Raw genomic sequence first — 19,873 nt, 5'->3', positions numbered from 1 at the left:
AAGTTGCTGTTGTGCAATCCAGTATGATAAACCACCACTTCCAAATGGTTTGGAAAACAGGATTCTTCATATTTAATAATGAAGGTAACTTATCAGTAAAAATCAATGTCTGAGAAAGCTGCAAATTTGTTGACACTTTGAATATGTAAAGAAAACTTTGCCACAAGTTATAATATAAGATGCTATCAATTTTTTACCAGCTGGTTCCAAATAAAACATAGTGGTTTCTAGTTTTGAGTAACTGGGCTCATCTTCATACAACATGACCAGCTTCAAAGACTGAAATTGCCTACTATTACCAAAGCACTGAACGGCTGAGGAGGGAAGGAGCCTCTAGAGATCATCTTCTGCAAGACCCCTGCTCAGGCAGGGTCAGTGAGAGCAGTGCTGTGTCCAGTCCAGTTCTGAATACCTCCAAGGACAGATCCTTCACAATCTCTCTGGGAAACCTGTACCAGAGCTTTGGTCACCCCCAAAACCTGTTTTCTTATGTTTAAATTGAAGTTCTTCTATTTCAGCTTTGGTTCATGACCTCTGTCCTGTCAGGATGCACCAATGAGAAGAGTCTGGCTCCACCTTTATCACATGCTCCCTTTCAAGTATTTATAACCATCGATAATACCCACCCCCACCCCGCTTTCTCTTCTCAAGGGTGAACAATCCCAGGTCTTTTGGCTTTCCCCTATACGACAGATACCACAATCCCCCTTCATCATCTTCCTGATCCTTTGCTAGACTAGCTACAGTCTATCCGTGTCTGTCTTTTCCTGAGGAGCTAGGCCCAGTACTCGAGGTGTGATCTTATCTACAACGAGTAGAGGGGAAGAAACATCCTAGACTTAATGGCACTGTACTGCCTCCAGCAGCCCCGGATGCTGCTTGAGTTTTGTGCAAGGGCACGCTGTGTCTGACATGTTCAACACCAGGATAGTTAGACAGTTCTCTACAAAGCTGCTTTCCAGTCTGTCAACCTCCGGCAGTGTCCACTGGTACATGAGGTTATTCCTCTACAAGGGCAGGACCTTTGCTCTTCTCTTTGTGAAACTTCATTAGATTCCTCCAGTCTATCAAGGTCCTCCTCAGTCAGTCACTCCTCTTAGTTTTACATTGTTAGCAAAACTTAGTGTTTCATCATCCAGTAAAGCTGTTGAACAACACTGGCTCTAGTACGAACCTCTAGAGTGACTGGCTCTCGTGCCAGTCACTGGAATTCATCCTGCTGATCACAGCCCTTTGATCCCAGCATTTCTGCCCATATCTTTTCAGTTTGTCAGTGAGAATGCTATGGGAGTCGGTTCAGAAAGCCTTGCTGAGGTCAGGATAAAAAACATTCATTAATGTCCCCTCATCCTCCAAGCCACTGATCTCATTTAAAAGGATATTGGGCTAGCCAAGCATGACTTCTTCACAGATCAATGCCAACAGCTCTTAAATGTGTACTGGTTTTCTTTTTTCTTTTTTTTTTTTGTAGATTGGCTTCCATGAATATTTGCTTCATCACTTGCCTGAGGATTGAGATGAGGAGGACCCATCTTTAGTTCCACAGAAACTCCTTCTTGCCCTACTTCAGGTCCACTGCCCCATTCTGGAGCAGGACTTACTGTTCCTCCTACTGCTCAAAGACCTGTAAAAATCCTCTTCATATCCACTCACCAGATTTAATACCAGAAGAACTCCAACTTCTGTTACTGCAGAATCACAGAATGTTTGAAGTTGGAAGAGACCTCTGAAAATCATCTAGTCTAACCCTCCTTTGAAAGACAGGCCAAAAAAAAAATTGCTCAGGATCTTTGACTACAGTTAAAAAAAAAAAAAAAAAAAAGTAAGCGGGGTAGAGTAAGAAACACGGCATTCTTGACCCAAAGGCTCTAACGCTAAGAGCGTAAATACCTTATAAAATAAGAGCAACTCAGGGACCCAAACCATGAATGAGGAGCTTAGCTCTTAAAACTTTAAGAAATGAAACTCTGTTTTTTAAAACCTTTCTTCTACTGTCACAATTCACTGCTGCCAACAACCCTAATCTGAAAACCACACAAGCCAAAGAGTTTAAAGCAGTTTATTTGTTTGGCTTCCCTAGGAACAAAGTAAAACTCAAACAAAGCTAATGAAAGTGAAGCAGTTGGGAGTTTTCAGTGGAACTTACAAAAGACTTTAGATTTTCTCCCACTCAAAAGGCATGCGACAGGCACTAACTGAATGCATTCAAAGTTTCAGAGTGTTTCTCACTCCCCACCCAAAATAGAACAAGCAGCTCAAACAAAACAGCAATTTGTTAAAAGTAAAATGAATTTGGGGTCTGAAAGATATGGAATATTAGTCAAGCTTATTTTTTCCCCTTGGTTTTCTCATTTAAATTTTACTAAAGTGACTGATTTTATCACCTTATTTACGTGGTCTTATCCTTGAATGTAAAATGCCTTAAAATTGGAAGATAGTAATCTGCCTCATCCACTAGTCAGTGATATATACAATTTAATTCTGTACCAAGCATAAGTTACATATTTAAAAACCATACACAATCTTTCATTTTTTTCCTTTCTTGAGTTGTATTAACTAATCGAGGTTCTGTTCTGAAGACCAGAGTCCACGTCCATTCTCCTTTCATTCACACAAAAATAGAACAAGATTCAGAAGAATCCTGAAAGGACACCCAAAGAATATACTTCACTTATAACTCTTACCCTTATTGAATCAAGTTTCATTAACTTAGGAGGTTAGACAGTTCTCTAATAATACTGAGGGATTCAGAGTTGTTAAAAATAATAGTAAAGAAGAGACTGCTAGACAACTCCTTTCACTCACCAAGCTAGTAAGACTGAATGTATCAAGCATTTCAATTTTGGGCTGTTAAGGGTTTGGTTTTTTTTTTCTCCCCTTCTTCAAAGGTGTCCAAGACTCAAAAAAATCAGCTTGAATTGACTTCTACCTTCCTCCCATTTCTCTGCTGAGCTTCTGAACTCAGTGCAGCATTCTAAGCCTCTTGGCTTATAGATGACTGTCAACCAAGTAATGTGATTAAGCTAGCTATTCGATCAAGCCAGAACTTGTCTCTGGGCACATCACAAAGGTAAAAGTATACTCACTGGAAAATGGAGTTATTTCTGAAAATAAAAAAATCCTATATACATCTCAAACTTCACATATAATATAATTTACTTGATGAAAGTAATTGCCAACCCTAGCTAATTCAGAATGGTAAGAGGTGACGTATTTCAAAAGGCAGAAGGTAAAAAAAAAAAATTAAAGCAATACAGTCTCAAGCACTTCCCAAATTCCCTGACTTCAATGAAACTCCACTTGCTTTTACTATATATTTATTCCATTGATATTTTACCGTAGTTCCATAAGCCTTCTGCAGCTCATTTTTTCTTGCATAATAACAAGTCATCTACTTCAGTATAATTCATTTTATATGTGAATAAACATTTATAACAAGATGTTACTCTTACATAGATCTTTCAGCATAAGGGCAGTCTTTTCCTTAGTTTTTTTTACTATAGTTAACAGAATAATACAGTTACACAAAGTACTCTTAGATTAGCTTTTAGGCCTAAAGTATTTACTATTTTTGTAAAAATAGGCATCTACACTGTTTTCAGAGCCTTGCATTCTCTTTACAGCCAAAACAGCAGTGTCACTTAATAAAGAAACAGCAAAAAAGGGCTGGAATGAGGTGGATTGCTCTGCAAAACCATGAAATACTGGTTTTGAAAGCCAGATCTTTTCATTGGTCAGGAAAAACGTTCTTCAGTGTCTGCGGGAAAAAGCCAGTCTCACTCAGGTCCTCACACCTGACGACTGAGTTCTTGAAGGTTTATGCTTAGTTTCTTTCCTTTTTCAGCAGTTCCTGATAATTACTGAAAAAGAGCTCTTCTTCCCTTTCTGCATCCAAGAAGACAAAACTAAATGAGTATTTCTGTAGGTTGACTGAAATGTGCATTAGGTTTTCCTGCACAACATAAAAGAATTTCAGTGTCTTTTCTGTTCCTCAAACATTAGTTGGTTATCCACCTGAAATACTTACAGTCTGAAAAATAATAGCTTCTGATTACCTTTTTTTTTTCTGTTGAGCAAATACATAAAAAACAGACTTCCCACTGTATTCCCCACACTATGGGAACAGTGGAAGTTATTTAAGGAAACAGAAAAAAATGTCTAATTTAATTTATAAAAAGTGCCATTCTAGTTCATCATTTCATTGACAAATCAGAGTAGAATAGGATAAATCAAACTCAAATGCTTTAACACATAGCTCTGAACCAAATATCCAAAAAATCCAAATACACTTCAGTTGAAAACATTCAGTTACCAGCACTTATCTCAATGTTTGGAAAAGGAAATTACTGGTCATGAAAAAAGTGGTGTGTTGAAATAACTGTAATTTTGCAAATATTCAGTGCAAAGGATTCAATAAAAATAACACTTATTTTAAAAGCCTGGCTTGTTCTTCTCAAAAAAAGTGTGAAAGTTACTTTTTTTAACATTTAATTTCACTAACACAGCAACTCTACTTTTTTTTGAACTCCAGCTACCACGGATCTCATACACTGGTCTTTTTCCCTTAAAAAAGTCTACACCAGCTGCTATACACTGCAAGCCACAGTAAAATGCAAAACAGTCCTCACCAATCCTGATTCCTACAACACATTTTAAAATGTATTTGCGAGTAAAGGAAAAGCTAAACAACCACTAAAGGAAGCTTAGCTATGAGAAAGCTCAGCCCTACAGTCACCTTGCAGAAACAGCTGCTATTCCAGCCCAAGATTCTTCAAGTTTACAATAATCAAGCCATTGCACAACCACTCAAGAGGGGGATTATTCAATTCAGCAACAAGCATTTTCTCCCACACATCTATAGCACAACACAGAAAAAGCTCTCTACATGAACACCAAAATAGCAGCTCTAAACAAAAACACACTGAATGGATAAAAGTGCTACATTAGATTTTGAGGGAACCTCTTCTGACCCATATACGTACCAGGTGAGGAGGTTCTGAAAACTCAGCTCTAAAAACCAAGCAAAACCACGTTTCTCTTCCTATATTCCAAGCATCTACAAAATATCATGGAAAGTACGCAACTTGTGTTTTAAAATGGCAATACTACTAGGACACTAAACACTCTGCCATCTGACCAAGGCAAAATTGGTTGTGGTCAACTTAAAGAGCTTAGCTGTAGCATGGTTCAGCTTCATCTGTTAGGACAGAACTACAATTCTCTGGATAAAGTGTAATGGTGTGTATTTTGACATTTCATTTTGAGTTCCTTCAACACTAGAAAAAAAATACAAATAGCCCAAATTAAGCTCTCTCAATTACATATTTTATGTTTTGTTTCTCTATCTAAACTCATTAAAAACTTAGAGGCTACAAACCTCCAAAAGGAGTTTAGAGATTGAAAAATTGTAATGGCAAGTCACCACAGTAAAAATGTCTCCGTTCCTAATAACATCTGGCTATATATTTATACATTGTTACTATACAGTGTATTTTATATATATACATACATACATCTTGTATAATTGTTACATAGTTAAATAATAGTTCCCCAGTATCACCAGAGTCTTGTCTTTTTTGCCAAGACAGAAAACTTTGTCTTTGCAGAAGCTTCTGAGCCAAAGCAAATCAACTGGATATTCTCTGTCCACTTTCATCCACCACTGCACATCTATCTGCAACCACTGTTTTGGTAAAAAACACTCCTGTTTTGGTGTAATGTACACTAACAATTCGGTCTTAATCATTCTCCCTTCCCTGGACATCAACAGAGAAAGATGAAAAGACAAGTGATTTTGCACACTTTTCTCTCCATGAAAAAAAGAAATGGGGTGGTCTTTAAATCTCCTAAAATATCAAATCTTGATCCTTTTAACAACTAAACAAACATGTATCTTGGTTCTTAAAAAGCTAAAAGCTAACAAACATGCTTTAGGACGATATGAGAGTTTAAAAATAATAACTGTAATACCACTGACCTCCAGCTTTCAGTTTTTCAACAGTACAGACAGCACATACATGCTTCACCATAGAGCACAGCAAAGCAAACTAATGCACAGCTACAGAATTACTGAACGGACCAGAGAGCAAAAAGAATAACTTCTACAAGACCCAAAGGAAACCATTATCAGTTGACATGACTTTCTCTCCCTAACAATGGGTGCAGGTCCTGCTGCCCTATAGTACTAATTATTTATCTACTGGCAGATTTATAATATCTTTAAGAAAGATATTTTCTATGTATTCACTGTTTAAATGTATTTTATTCAATTTTATTCTTCCAAGACAAAATTAGCTTCAGAGCAGAACTAGTATATGAATTTACAATAAATATGCCAACACAATATCTTAATAAAAACACTAAAAGTAAGGTATGTAACACAAACAAGGACAAAAATAAACAGAACTACTACTCAGCTCTCATCATCAGAATCGTCAATCACCCTGGGAGTTAGGCATTACAATGGTAAAAGTGAACTTACCTATACTAGGTGGACTGCCATAATTTACAGGGGACTCTGGAGGCCTTCCACAATGTAGTGCAGCAAGAGCAGATCCCTTCCATACAACATGTTTGCAACCTGTTTGCAATAAAAAAAAAAAAAATTTAGGCAAAGACTTTTTTTTTTTTAAAGAAAACCACAGGAAAGGCATGAAATACCAAGAACTCTCAAAATTCCCACAAAATTTTCATACTTTTGTTTGTACGAAGCAGAGACTGTCTGCCAGCTCCTAATAACGTCTGCACTCCAGGGACACTTTGTGGAATTTCTTGCTCTAGAAGTGGTCCAAGTCGATGGCATATTTGAAGCAAGTGATCAGGTGCCAAGTGTCTGTAATATTTCACCTATTATACCAAAGAGCAAACAAAACATTTGATAAACAAGACAGTATTTTTGATGCATTACTGGTTTAATCTTTTTTCCCCAAACCATTAAACAAATTTGTAAGAAAATTATAGGATATTAGGGATAAAAAAATAATGATCTTTAAGTACAATAATTCATTCCAGCTGGTCCTAATTAATTCTTCTATTCAGCACATGTCACTTTGTACAGAGAACTGTTGGTATTTACTATTTTGACTTTAAGGCACAGTTGGTCACACACTAATAAGCTCCCGTATAATCACAAAAAGATGTAAAGTATATACTCAATATTATATTTAAGTAGTGGCCTGTTTAATTTTAATTTAATCTTTTAAATTACTGTAAGATAAAGATGAGACAGAGATTGTAAAGACAGCAACATTTACAGAATTCTTGCAAGATTCACAAATACCAAATAAATAATGCAGTTTTGTAGGAGAAAATGCAAAAACACTCTGCCTCAATTCACACAAGTTACAACATCTTGCTGAAGCTTCAGTAATTCAACTCTAAAATTCTTTATGTGGTCCCTATTATACTACAAACACGACAAACTCTTGTAACAGTTCATAATTTTAAATTGCAAAGTACCAAAACAAGATCCTATTACCAGCGACAGAACTTCTCACCACTTGATTATAACCAGTTCAAAGAGTATTAATGACCTCCCAGACAAAACCAGTCCATTCTTTTGAACTACTAGAATTCTAAATCAGAAAACTGTCTTATATAACAAGGAGGGGGGAAAAGTTTTGAAATTTATGTAACAACAATAAAATTCTACTAATATAAGGCTTTTATTGAAGAAATAGCATTTTTAAAATGCATAAGCTACTGCCAACTCAGACTATAACAAAAAAAATTTAAAAAATAAATTAAGAGGGAGAATAGATTCAGTTTTCTTCAGTTGTTGTGTAGGATCTGGCATGTAGTAGTTTTGTCCTTCACACAGTCTGAAATACATCTTCACAGTTTTACTTCACAGAAGAGGGAAAAAAAAAGAAACACTGAAGTAAAAGCTTGTGACATTTCGTTATTCTGCAACTAGAAGAGGCCATGACAGACATTTAGGCACAATGATGCTTCTATATTATACCCAATTGCCAGGTATATACCTCATTCCTCTTCAAATGTGCTCCTATCTTGCTGACGCACCATAACAGTCTCACGTATTCTAGCAGTCTGTTAACATAAGGAGGGCTGATGTCTGAAACTGAGGCTCAGGAAAAGCCTTGCTTACACCAGTAATTCCTACCACCAGCACCACCACAACCTTCTGGTGAAGGAGGGAAAGTTTTCTCTCTCCTGTCGTGGTCTAACCCTGCCAGCAGCTCAGCCCCACGAAGCCACTTGCTCATTCCCACCACAGTGGAATGGGAGAGAAAATCAGGTGCATGAAAGAGCAAAAACTTGTGGTTTGAGATAAAGACAGTTTAATAGGTAAAGCAAAAGCTGCATGGCAAAGCAAAGTAAGAATTCATTCACTACTTCCCATCCGTGGGCAAATGCTTAGCTGTTACCTGGAAAGTAGGGCTTTCCTTCAGTGGATTATATCACATTTGTAGGCGGCCTTGCAAGATGTCTAAATTTTACTGCCAGAAGGTTAAATGACTTAAAAAATTCGCAGAAGTTCAAAAAAAAAAAAAAAAAAAGAAAAACGCTTTTCTTTAAAAAACATTAAACATTATATTTTACTTCAATAAGGTTGCAGTTGATAGATCAGTTAATTTCAAACTGTTAAATTCAATGTCAGACAGGCATCCTGTTAGAAGAGTGGCAAAAACTAATCCAGAATTCAGAACTTGCATATTACTGATAAGAAAAATGAACCAGAACAGCAAATCAAATATACTTTTTTCTGCTTAAAAGAGAATCACAGTCAAAACACACCCTTGAGAGCTCTAAAATACATAAATAGCCACCCACGAAAAGTAATTAAGCTATATACAGCTTTTGCCAGCAACAGCCCCGACAAATTTCCTCACCTTTTGTTCTCCTCTGCTCCTATCAGGAGCATAAAAACTTAAGAAACACTGCTCTTCATATAATTCCATCGGAAAGCAGAATTTACATCTGCAAACCCCACACTTGCCTCTCAAAGATTAATAATTACTGATTTTTTTAGTTTATCCACAAATAATACAGCTAAATATGCAGTACAGTTGTCATTTTATCCTGTTCAAGACCCTACAGTTTTACACATCCTCACAAATGCTCAAAATCTGAAGTAAATAAAGCAAATCGGCTTTGACACATTCCAAAACTACAGCAAGCTGACATCTTGAGTCATAATTCTCAGGGTTTGTCACAAGCCATGTGTTCACTTATTTTAGTAGGAACCGGGAAGGCTCAATTCCTCTTACAGTTTTTAAAGCAAATGTTTTGAAAAGAGGGATCTATTTGTATTATTCTTGTTCATCTGTATTAAAGATCTTAATATATACCTTACACCCACACAACAGTCTCTTCTCATTTAAGTCCATTTATGTGAAAAGAGCTATTTATGCCAAGTTACGCAGTAGTTTTGTGATGCTTCTCCACAGAATTTGCCTGAATAATCATAGTTCATTACTTCGCAGCATTCGCAACCAGCTCATTAACAAAGTGATTCAACACTGCTAAGTGAGCTGTATGCTTTATCACAAAAAGTGACACTGCCCATTTAAACACTTTTTAGTTTCAGAAAGTTGACAGAGTTATTTCATGAACCATTCCTATATAAGACTAAAGTGCACACAAGTAACTTAAATAAAAAGGTAGGTTTCAGTTCCACGTAAAATACAATAGGGAAAGAAAACTCTTATTTCGTTACAGGTTTTATTTCAACGGGTTTTTTTCCCTTTTTCTATAAACAAGTAAAAGGTGGAACTTAAATAGCCTATTAAAACCAGGCTATTAAGTTTTCTCCAGGTGAAATAATTTCTTTTTCAAAAAAATTCTTTTAACAGTATTAATACAATACTTTCAATTAAAAAGGACCTAAAACCATCATGTAGTCCAACTGCCTAACCACTGCAGGGCTGACCAAAAATTAAAGCACAGTGTTAAGGATATTATCCAAATGTCTCAAAATCCAACAGACTTGGGGCTGCGACTGCCCCTCTAGGAAGCATTTCCAGAGCTAATCTGTATGTATGACTATTAGCATTACAGTGGAAGCCACACAAATTTAAAAAGTGTATAACAGAAATTCACCTTAGTCCCAATTCCTTCTTTTTGAAAAAGGAAAAAAAAAAAAAAAAAAAAAAAGCAGAAAAGATGATCACAACATGGTAGCAACCACTCAAGACAAGACAAGGTGAGTTTATTGACTACATTAAATGACAAAGAAAACTACAACTATTTAGATTGTTCTGCAGTGCAGACTACCAGGAGACAATTCTTGCATTGACAAATTGTATAACAGAGCTAGAACCAACAAAAATATATCTATAACCTGTTGTCCTCCTTGTAGAATAAATAATAAAAAACCCCACCAAAAACCAGAAAACACAAAAAAACCCTCAAAACTGTCAGAGTACTTTCAAGACATATTTCTGTGACCAGAAAGAGATAAATAAATTTTTGTTTAATGGTAACTTTACAAGCTTTGTCAGAAACAGAAAAGCCCATGACAACTCAATAGAATGACAGAAATCTGTTAGGATATCATTCTGATTCCAAGAGAAGAAAGTAAAGCAAAAGGAAAAAAATAACAGATGTACACGTATTTAAAATTCACACAGCCGTAAATGAAAGTGAAAACCGGACTCTACAAACAGGAATTTCAAAATTTTATGCCAAAACTGCGATGTCAAACAGCATATAAAAAGCACAGGGTTTCTTTTTGCTCTGCCAGTCCTACCTAGCTGAAATTCTAGCTGTTTTCCTTCCTCGCCCTATTAGGCTTTCTGCAATGTCTCATTCTGTTCCGTTCTTCCAAAAGAAATGCACAGAACACGTGCTTTTAAGGTAATATAATAAACTCCCTTTTTGTTCTCTTAATCTTTCTATGTAAGTTAATAACACATCTTAAACATTACTGTAATAAAAATTAAAACTCTGTTAGCAAGTACAAATTTTTCAGATCTTAGGTACAAAAAATATTTTCTAGAAACCAAGAAGCAGCATTGCCCTCAACCTCACCCTTTACCTAACACCCCCAACTTCACTTACTTTAAACAAGTAGCATGGGAACACACAAAATGTAGCTTCACAGCTATTTGGACTAACATTCAAATCTTTATTACCTTTGAAATAGACCTAAGTACTTATATTTTCATTCTGCATGACTCTGCAGAATAATTCAGTACCAGAATCACAATGAATGCATCAAAAGAATCATGATTTGACCTAGACTTTGTAGTTATATTCGCAACACATGATGCAGTTATTCACTACGCGTGTTTTACACATCAAGCAAAATACGACCTTATTCTAGCGCTCCAAATGCTCTGCACACCGAAACATTCCCTGAAGAACTGTTGGTTCCCCCCACCACCACACAAACAGCTAACGTGCTTAACTACAAGGTTGACCATAAATATCTTTCAGAAAAACACATTTCCACACAAGGACATTTAACAACAACAACAAAAAAAATCCAAGTCAGTCAGGTAGCTATATTTCAACACATGAGAGCAAAATCTTACTAACACCAGTAACTATCCCAGCTTTAACTATTCTGCTATGTAACATATTGCCCAAAACAAGCTCCACATTGAATTACAGTAATTGCTATACTACATCAGACCATCAATCTAACAGAGTACTGGGTGCCACCAGACATTGCCTTATCACTTTAAAATTAGGAACTGCAATGAAATGCAAGTACTTATCTCTGAAGAATTCTCATTCCCTTTTTTCTTTTTTTTGGGGGGGTGCAGCAGAGGCATCAAAGGACAGAGAGGGGAGATATTGGAGAATTAACCATTTTCCCCAAAACATATTTATTTCTTATGTACTTTCTAATTATGCTTAGGTTAAAAGTATATAGATATTTAGTCACTATGTCCTATAAGAATGCCTACTATTCTACTGTGAGATTACTTTTTCTCTAATTAAATAGATCCATATGAAACCAGGCACTGCAAGAACATATTATGTTTTCAATTTTTTAATGCTTTCAGTAGGTGTGAAGCCAGAGCAGATAAACTCAAACCTTAGTAAAACAGAGTGCTGTAAGCTTACCACATGAGAAGGTACAAACAGAAAGCAGCATTTTCAGCTTTGTGGGCTAAGAGGTTCAACTATACCAGTTACTGTTAGATTACCTGTATCTGTCTGCTTTTTTAAAATTCACTCAGTGTTTTGTGGGGCTGTCAGCCTGGGTGGTTTTTTGTTTGTTTTGGTTTGTTTTTTAATAAAAGGTACACCTTAGAAACTTGATATTCCCCTTTAGCCCCTCTCTCATCTGTATTTCTCAGTCTCAGTTCAAAAGAACTAGCCGAAAATGGTTATTTGGCAAAATTCTTGATTATCTGTGGAACAAACAAATGTGTGGTACTCCTCCCATAGAACAAGAGTTCCCTCTCGTCAAAACAGAACAGTTTAAATAAAGAGCTTTTAACATCACCTAAATTCTCAATTATGGGAACAGTCTGTGAAACTTGTCTGTTATGATATGCTTGTCTTTTAGAACTACGAGAAAAGCATTAAAGTTGATATATGTCCAACAAAAGCACTGATAATGAGACCAAAAATCTGGCTAGGGATCACAATCATTACACAGGTTTTCTTAGCCCCAGTGCCAAGTCTTTCAGAACACCTTCCAAAATACCATAAAGACTTTCCCCAAAACACTGTTAATAAAAACTAGGTGATGATGCAGCTCTCTGATTCAACTCAAGCTTTAATTTTGCTCATTATTTCTTTGAATACCTTTACAGGACAAGATTTCCTGAAGAAACAAACCACTTATTATCTGGTTACTTATTAAGACAAAGAATTTCTAAACAGTAACCACAACGCTGCCTAGAAGACTTGGGTATTATATGAACAAAGAAACACATTATCAAGGTACTTAGTGTCCCAGTCCCACAGATACTATTTGTAACTTCATGTAGGTTTGCAAAACATGAGAGGAAAAAGTAGAATGGCCTGAAAATAATATTTTGTAATTTTCACTTGAAATCACATTTAATAATTGTGGTCTGGGGAAGAAAAAGAGATAAATGTTCGCAAAATAGTCACCAAACAGTTCCTGAGAACAAGGTTTACTGCCTACTAAACCCATGGCACCATCCTCCTCCCTCCTCAACCACCACCAACACAAAAAAACATTCTAATTCAGCAGAGAAAATGACAATTACATTAATATTCTGGACAAGAAAGTTTACATCACAATAGTGATCACATACACCACAACGCTTGTACCATAGAAGACCCCTATCTCAAAAAAAGAAAAAAAAAAAAAAAAAAAAAAAAAAAAAAAAAAAAAAAAAAAAAAAAAAAAAAAAAAAAAAAAAAAAAAAAAAAAAAAAAAAAAAAAAAAAAAAAAAAAAAAAAAAAAAAAAAAAAAAAAAAAAAAGAAAAAAAAAAGTAAAAGACCATCAAAAAACCGACCACTCCCTATGGTAGCTCTAAATTGTTGCAGTGAATATTAACAGTTGGTTTCATCCAGCCGAAGTCTACTTTGATCCCAAAGGAAGCAACTCCAACACATTCTCCAAGCCCTGCACGCCCACTCCTATCATCTCCTCATGGTGGTGGTAAGACCCATGTTGCTGCACACAAAAAGAGAGCTGAACTACCTGAAAGTTATTCTTGTACTATTCATTTTTCCAACAGTTTAGCTCCCTTATCCGACCAACCACACATTTGGATGAGCACTTGTACCTATGCAAAGGATACAACAGAAATGCACAGTTTTCATCCACAGCATACAATTAGAGCAGGTACACCCCTAGGGAAACTACAACAGGAAAAAACCAATTACCCTGGAGTGAAATGATGCACCAAAGCTTGCTCATGTGTCCTAACAAAGGCCCTAAAAAAGGTGTTTTGAAGCCTAAAAATGCAATACAACACTTAGACAAAACTCCTCAAATTCTGCCCCCCATAATGAGAAATCCTCCACCTTTTTTTTTAGAAAAAAAGAAAGAAGAATAGCTGGTTTATAATTAATAGGTTTTCATAACAAATGTGAGAGAACACAAAACATCCTGAGATATGTTACTGAAGAGTCCCATGGTCCTTGACACACCTACACTGAAAATGGCCTGCTAGGGACTCAATTCTCAAAATGTCTTAGGTTATAGCACAAACAGAAAACTTAATACTGGCAATATTAGAACAAGATTAACAATGTGAAATAAGAGCTTATACTATCAAAATCAGATCAGGTAATTTATACCACAAGTGTGACTGCAGGAAAATATAATATACAAATACTTAAATTCAAGAAAAATCAGTTAAGAAGATAAAATAAGTAGAAGAGTATTTCTGAACTCATGTATTTCCCTGTAGCATTACAAGGATGCACAACATGGTATTAGCTTATAGAAGAAAATGAAACATTTACTTTCACTAGCCAAACAGAAAAATGGAAGTAATGTACAAAATGAAAACTGCATCAAACTTAACAGAAATTAAGTTAAAGAAATAAAACATCTAAGGTTTTGAATTCTAGTCTAAGAACAGAAGGTTAGCTCTAATAAGAATGCTTAAAAAATGCTTTCAAAATAAGGACAAAATCAGGAACATTACAATCTCTGGAAAAGATATCCATATATATATTAAAGGAATGATTTATTATACATATATGTATAACAAAAGGCACAATTTCACACACAACAAAAGAGCCTGTGTTACACAGAGCCTTTATTCCCTCCTAGAGTAAAAGTAAGACATCTAACACTACATTTACTGGTAATTTTATTTCCTAGCTTTTCTCCCTTCAGACCTTTCTATGAAGTTTAGTGAAAGCTCAAGACATTCATGTCTGAGAAGCGGTACCCAAACATGACTAAACACGCTGTCTTCAGAAAGAAGAGTCAGCAACTTAAAGCTGGAAAAATTTTAAATGAAAAAAAATATGAAGAAACAGACTGTTATCATCAGTCTCTGTCTTAAATCTAAAATCCTTTGGTTTGAGATAAGTTTGTGTTTAACGAACAAGACATAGTAAAAAACACTTCTTTTGTACAAAATGTAACTGTCACGCTCCAAATACACTTCTGGGTCAGCTTTCACAAGCCTAAAATGTCAAGTCATACAAAGTTCACATATTTTTGACAACTGAAGCAAGAACAAATACATAGAATGGAGAGAAGCATCAAAAGTGAAGTAATCAATTTCACACACACAACCCAACATCTAGGCAGGGACAAGGTGGAAAAGGGCATAAAAACATTTATCAGGAAGTCTAAGAAAACTTTGTTATGAACAGAAGACCAGAAGAGAAAGCACCTGGTCAGCACCACCTCTTCAAATGTAAGTATCTGGCATCAAGTCCAAGTTTTGAGGAAGTGCATCTTATGTCATTAGATACCTATTCTAAATAAATTGGTATTTACTGGCATTCCACAAAAAAAAAAAAAAAAAAAAAAAAAAAAAAAAAAAAAAAAAAAAAAAAAAAAAAAAAAAAAAAAAAAAGTTTCTTGAAAAGGGTGTGAATGAACTTGTCTCCCACCAAGCATTCTTACTTCAACCTTTAAAATACCTTTTTCCTCACTATCTCCTTCTTCACATCCTTTTATATTCTGAATACATAGAAAAACCCCAAATCCATACTACATGAAGACTGCACTTCCAATTCTTTATAATCTATAGGATAAAAGAAAAAGATTCATGATCAGTTCTACCAATCAACTTCTGATCATCATTTGAAATGAGTAACATGCCCTCATAGTCTTGCAAATAAATAAGTAAATAAGAATAGCATAATATGCACTTTGAAATTCCCAGCTGAATTTCTTAATGATACTTGATTTCAGGAAAATTCAAAAGTATTGGTATGCATCCATATGTTTTCAACAAGTTAATCACTATCAATTCTTCAACACCACATGCATGAAAATGCCTGTGCCAATACACCTCTTGCTACAGGAAAAAACCCAATGCTGTAAGTAAACCTGTTCCAATTACAATAAATATCTGTGATTCATACTGTAACATTTGTTATATAACTAAAAAAATGTATATGCCAACAGTCTTTATCAGATGCATTACAGATGGAAACTGTTCTGCCTCCTTTCATGTCAGCTCAAAAGTTCTCCACATGTCTGTCTCAGAAATACTGGAGTTCAGAACTATTATAAGCAACCAGCAAGCCCGAAGGGAAATCTCTCTTTGATAAACGTCACAAGCAGGGCTCAGTCTTCCCCTTTAACTGTATCCAGAAATTCAGGGACTAAATTATACAACAGTGCATCTGCAGTTAAAACAATACTAGCAACAAGTAGCTAACAGCCACAATTCAGACACTTTAATTGCTATTTTTCCAACTACTGTAGTTCGCAACATATTACAGGGGGAAAAATAAATATATTCAGGCCCCTCTTTGCTAGCAGGAGCTACACCACTACAAGTAACAGTTTTATCATTGATCTACACTCAAGATGTAAAGCACACACGACGAAATTGAAAAAAAAAAACCAACAACAACAACAAAACAAATCTCCACCGAAGTCAAGTTCGCGATGCGAACACGGCGAGCCCAGTTATCCCCAGGCACCAGACACACGGCACACCAGGAAGGCGAAGGGCCGGGCCGGGCCGGGCCGGGGCTGCGCCAGGGGGGCCCTTTCCCGCCGCGCGGCCCGGCTCGGGGCAGCGCGCGGCGGGGGCGGCCGCGCCGGGCCGGCCCATTGTGTGCGCGCGGGCGGCCGCGAGCGCCCCCGCCCGGCCGCGCGCGCACCGGCACCCGCCGCCGCTGGCCCCGCCCCGCCCCGCGCGGCGCCGCGCGCGCGGCTGTGGTGCCCGCCCGCACCGCGGCCGTGACGTCGCGGAACGAGCGCGGCCGAGCCCGGCGCGCGCGTCGTTCTTGACCCTGCTCGGGCGGGCGGGCACCGGCCGGACCCCCGCGCGCGCCCCCCCAGGACACCGAGCGGGGACCGAGGACCGGACAGACCTTGTTGTAAAAATTAAAGAAAAAAAAATAAATTCCAAAGTTGTTGGGTTTAGGGGTTTTTTTTAAGTTGCCTTTTTTTTTTTTTTTTTTTTTTTTTTTTTTTTTTTTTTTTTTTTTTTTTTTTTTTTTTTTTTTTTTTTTTTTTTTTTTTTTTTTTTTTTTTTTTTTTTTTTTTTTTTTTTTTTTTTTTGCGGGAAATTCAATTTTTTTGCCGGGCTGCTCAGGGAGAGTGAGGGAGGGGGAAAAAACAACTTTGCCCGTCGCAGCGCTCTCTCCTCTCACCAGCGCCCGTTCCTCTTACCAGGTTCTCGTAGCTCCGGGGATGCTCCTTGCCCGTCCAGTCCGTGCGCTTGGGCAGCAGCTGAGGGAGAGAAGAGAGGGCGCCCCGTGAGCGACTCCCCCTCCCCCGAGGAGCCCCCCGGCTGCGCCCGGGATGGGGCGGGGGAAGCGGGAGAGCGAGGGAAGGGGGAGGGAGGCCGCAGGCGGGGCGAGCGCCGGGTGCGCGGCGCCGCTCTTACCTCTTTCTCCGCCACTTCTCGGATCAGGACCTGCAGTAACAACAAAAGCGGGGTGTGAGAAAACGTTTTAAAAAGACAGAAAAAAGGAGGAGGACGAGGCGACGAGCGCGCCGCCCGATGAGCCGCCCTTCCCGGCCGCCCCCTCCCCGCCAGGCCCGGCGGCGCCATCCATCCATCCCTCCATCCATCCCTCCATCCATCCATCCCCTACCTGAGCCGCTTGCTGGCAGGGTCCGTCCTCCAAAAAGCGAGCGATGAGGAAGTAGAGCTCTGCAGGGAGAGAAGAGGCCGTCAGGGCTGGCGCTCGCCCCTTCCCCGCGGGCTCCCCTTTCTCCCCCCTGACCGCCGACCCTCTCCGGCTCCCCTGGCCACCACTCACCCGCTCGCAGCTCCGCCGTGTGCCGGCTGCCGCCGTCCCCGGACATGGCGAGGCAAAAACCGGGGAGGGGAGGGGGGGGAAGGGGGGAAAGGGGGGGTGCTCGGGCCGCGCTCCCGCGGCAGCGTCGGGTCCCAGCGAAAGGCACCCGCCTGGTCGCTGTCACTGCTCGTTCACCGGGGAGAGTCTCGGCTCCACCATTCAACCCACGGGAAGCAGCAGCAGCAGGAGGAGGAGGAGGAAACAACAACTCGCAGCCGCCCGCCGCCAACGCCAACGCCGCCGCCGCCAGCCAGCGCGAGCGAGCGCGATCCCTCCGCCCGGAGAAAGAGTCCCCTCCTCCTCCTGCGCGCCCCCTCCTCAGCCCCCTCGGCCCCGCGCGCCGCCCTTTCCCCCGCGCCCCCCTCAGTCCCCGGCGCTGCCCGGAGGGGACGGCCAGGCGGGCAGGGAAGGGGGGAGCCTCGCTCTCCTGCCCCCGCTCCCGCCCCGCTGCCCCGCCGGCCCCCGGCGCTGCCCGGCGCTGGAGGGGAGAAGGGGCGAGCGGTACGCGTTTATTATCGGGAAGGCGGGCGGGCTGTGGCAGAAGATGTCGGCGGGGTGGGCGGGAAGGCGGTGGCGGCGGGCGGGCGGCTGAAAGGCGCTTTCTGTGCGCGGTGCCGGCGCGCGGAGGGATACGACGCACGGGCAGGAGGCGGGGTTGCGGCGGGGGGGGAAGCGGCGGCTCGCGGCGGCCGCGGCGGCGCTGGAAGTTCCCGAGTTCCAGCGTCGCAGGAATGGGAAGCGAGCGAAGCCAAAATGCCCCCGGGGAGCGCGGCCCCGCTGGGGAGGCCCGGCCCTCCCACCCGTGCTGCGCTGGCCGCGGCTCCCCCGGAGCCCAGCGCGGTCCCTCGGAGCCCGCTGGGGACCTCGAGGCGCAGCCGGGGGCTGTGGCATCTGCGCGTAAGTTCCACAGAGTCACGCGTTGTTGGTTCTTATTCCGAGGTGTTGGTTCTTATTCCTGCAACACCCGATCTGCGTTCCTGCCGCGGGTTTGCAGCGAGGGGGGAAAGTCCGTCCGGCCCCAAAGAGCCAGAAAGGCGCTTTTCTCCGTTGTTCGTCAGAGCTGCCCAGGCGGCTCCGCCTGGGGGGTGAAGAGCTTGCAGAGTGCTCGGTTTGAGAACTTCCCTTTAAAAACAAAACAAAACAAACAACCAAACAAACCCCAACAGCTGATAACGATTTTATTCATTGCTCTTGCCGCCAACCAGAACAGAGAAGCGGGACTGACGAATCTTCTGCTTTCCAGGAGCGATGGGCAAGAAGAGGAGTGTTGTCACGGCGAGGATGAGCAAGGGATGGTGATGCCTGCAACCTATGGCTGAGCTGGAGGTAATTCACTAGCGGATCAATAACCTACCGAAGGTTCCTGAAAGGCTGCAACATTGTACGGGGCCTGGTTAGCAGTTAAATCATTTATTTATTTAATGTTTGGTAGCTTGAGGATACCGAATAAACGTTCTGATTTGTGCTGTAACTGTTTATTTGCTGATTACAGTCAAAAAGAAAATAAAAACAAAGCGGATGTCCGCTGATAATTAGCTTTAAAAAAATCTATATCTGATGAGGATTGAATTTAAAGGAGCATAATTGCTGGTCTTTATGGTTTGCAGTGTGCCTGTGCTTTTTCAGGTCGTGTTGGGGCCTAGTAAGAACAAATGTGTTTGTGGTCAATAAGAAATTAGCAGGGATCAATGTTAAAAAGGGAAAGCTGTCATTTTTTACTATTCTTTTAGTCGTAGTTGTTTCCTAATATAACTTGTGAAGCAAAGACAAAAGTATATTGGAAATTATAGAAACTAGACAAAGGAATACTTTTTGTGTGCATAAAGACCCTGAAATTCTCAACTATCTAACTTTCAACAAAATGAAATTTAAACTACGTTTCTGTACAACTGAGGGGAAGCTGAGTTGAGCATTTTAATACCTATGTTTCCAAGGCCTGTGATCTCTGTGTACGAGCTTGAGCTTTGTGCTTGGCCGGGTGAGAAAGCTTTACTGCAACCACCCTTCTGCTTTATTGAA

At 39.8% G+C, this 19,873-nt stretch overlaps 1 protein-coding gene across 2 annotated transcripts in view; it reads right to left on the bottom strand.

Annotated features, from left to right (window-relative positions):
• Positions 1–18,096, bottom strand: part of PHIP (pleckstrin homology domain interacting protein) — a 105,370-nt gene extending 87,274 nt beyond the window's left edge. The window contains exons 1-6 of one of the 2 annotated variants that reach the window (XM_027903239.1): positions 17,816–18,096; positions 17,648–17,706; positions 17,437–17,466; positions 17,220–17,279; positions 6,696–6,846; positions 6,482–6,580 (exon numbers count right to left, since the gene is read on the bottom strand). In XM_027903239.1, the coding sequence (XP_027759040.1) occupies positions 6,482–6,580; positions 6,696–6,846; positions 17,220–17,279; positions 17,437–17,466; positions 17,648–17,706; positions 17,816–17,861 (445 nt within the window). In that variant the 5' untranslated portion in view covers positions 17,862–18,096. The remainder of the gene's footprint in view (positions 1–6,481; positions 6,581–6,695; positions 6,847–17,219; positions 17,280–17,436; positions 17,467–17,647; positions 17,707–17,815) is intronic. The other variant, XM_027903238.1, reaches the window with a different exon arrangement.
• Between the last annotated feature and the right edge of the window lie 1,777 nt (positions 18,097–19,873).

Source organism: Empidonax traillii, unplaced genomic scaffold (genome assembly GCF_003031625.1).
Source record: "Empidonax traillii isolate 1590-97213 ecotype Southwest subspecies unplaced genomic scaffold, ASM303162v1 scaffold946:size445097, whole genome shotgun sequence".
Taxonomy (NCBI): Eukaryota; Metazoa; Chordata; class Aves; order Passeriformes; family Tyrannidae; genus Empidonax; species Empidonax traillii.
The sequence above is the reverse complement of the archived record's forward strand: the minus strand, read 5'-3'. Positions and strand labels throughout refer to the sequence as shown.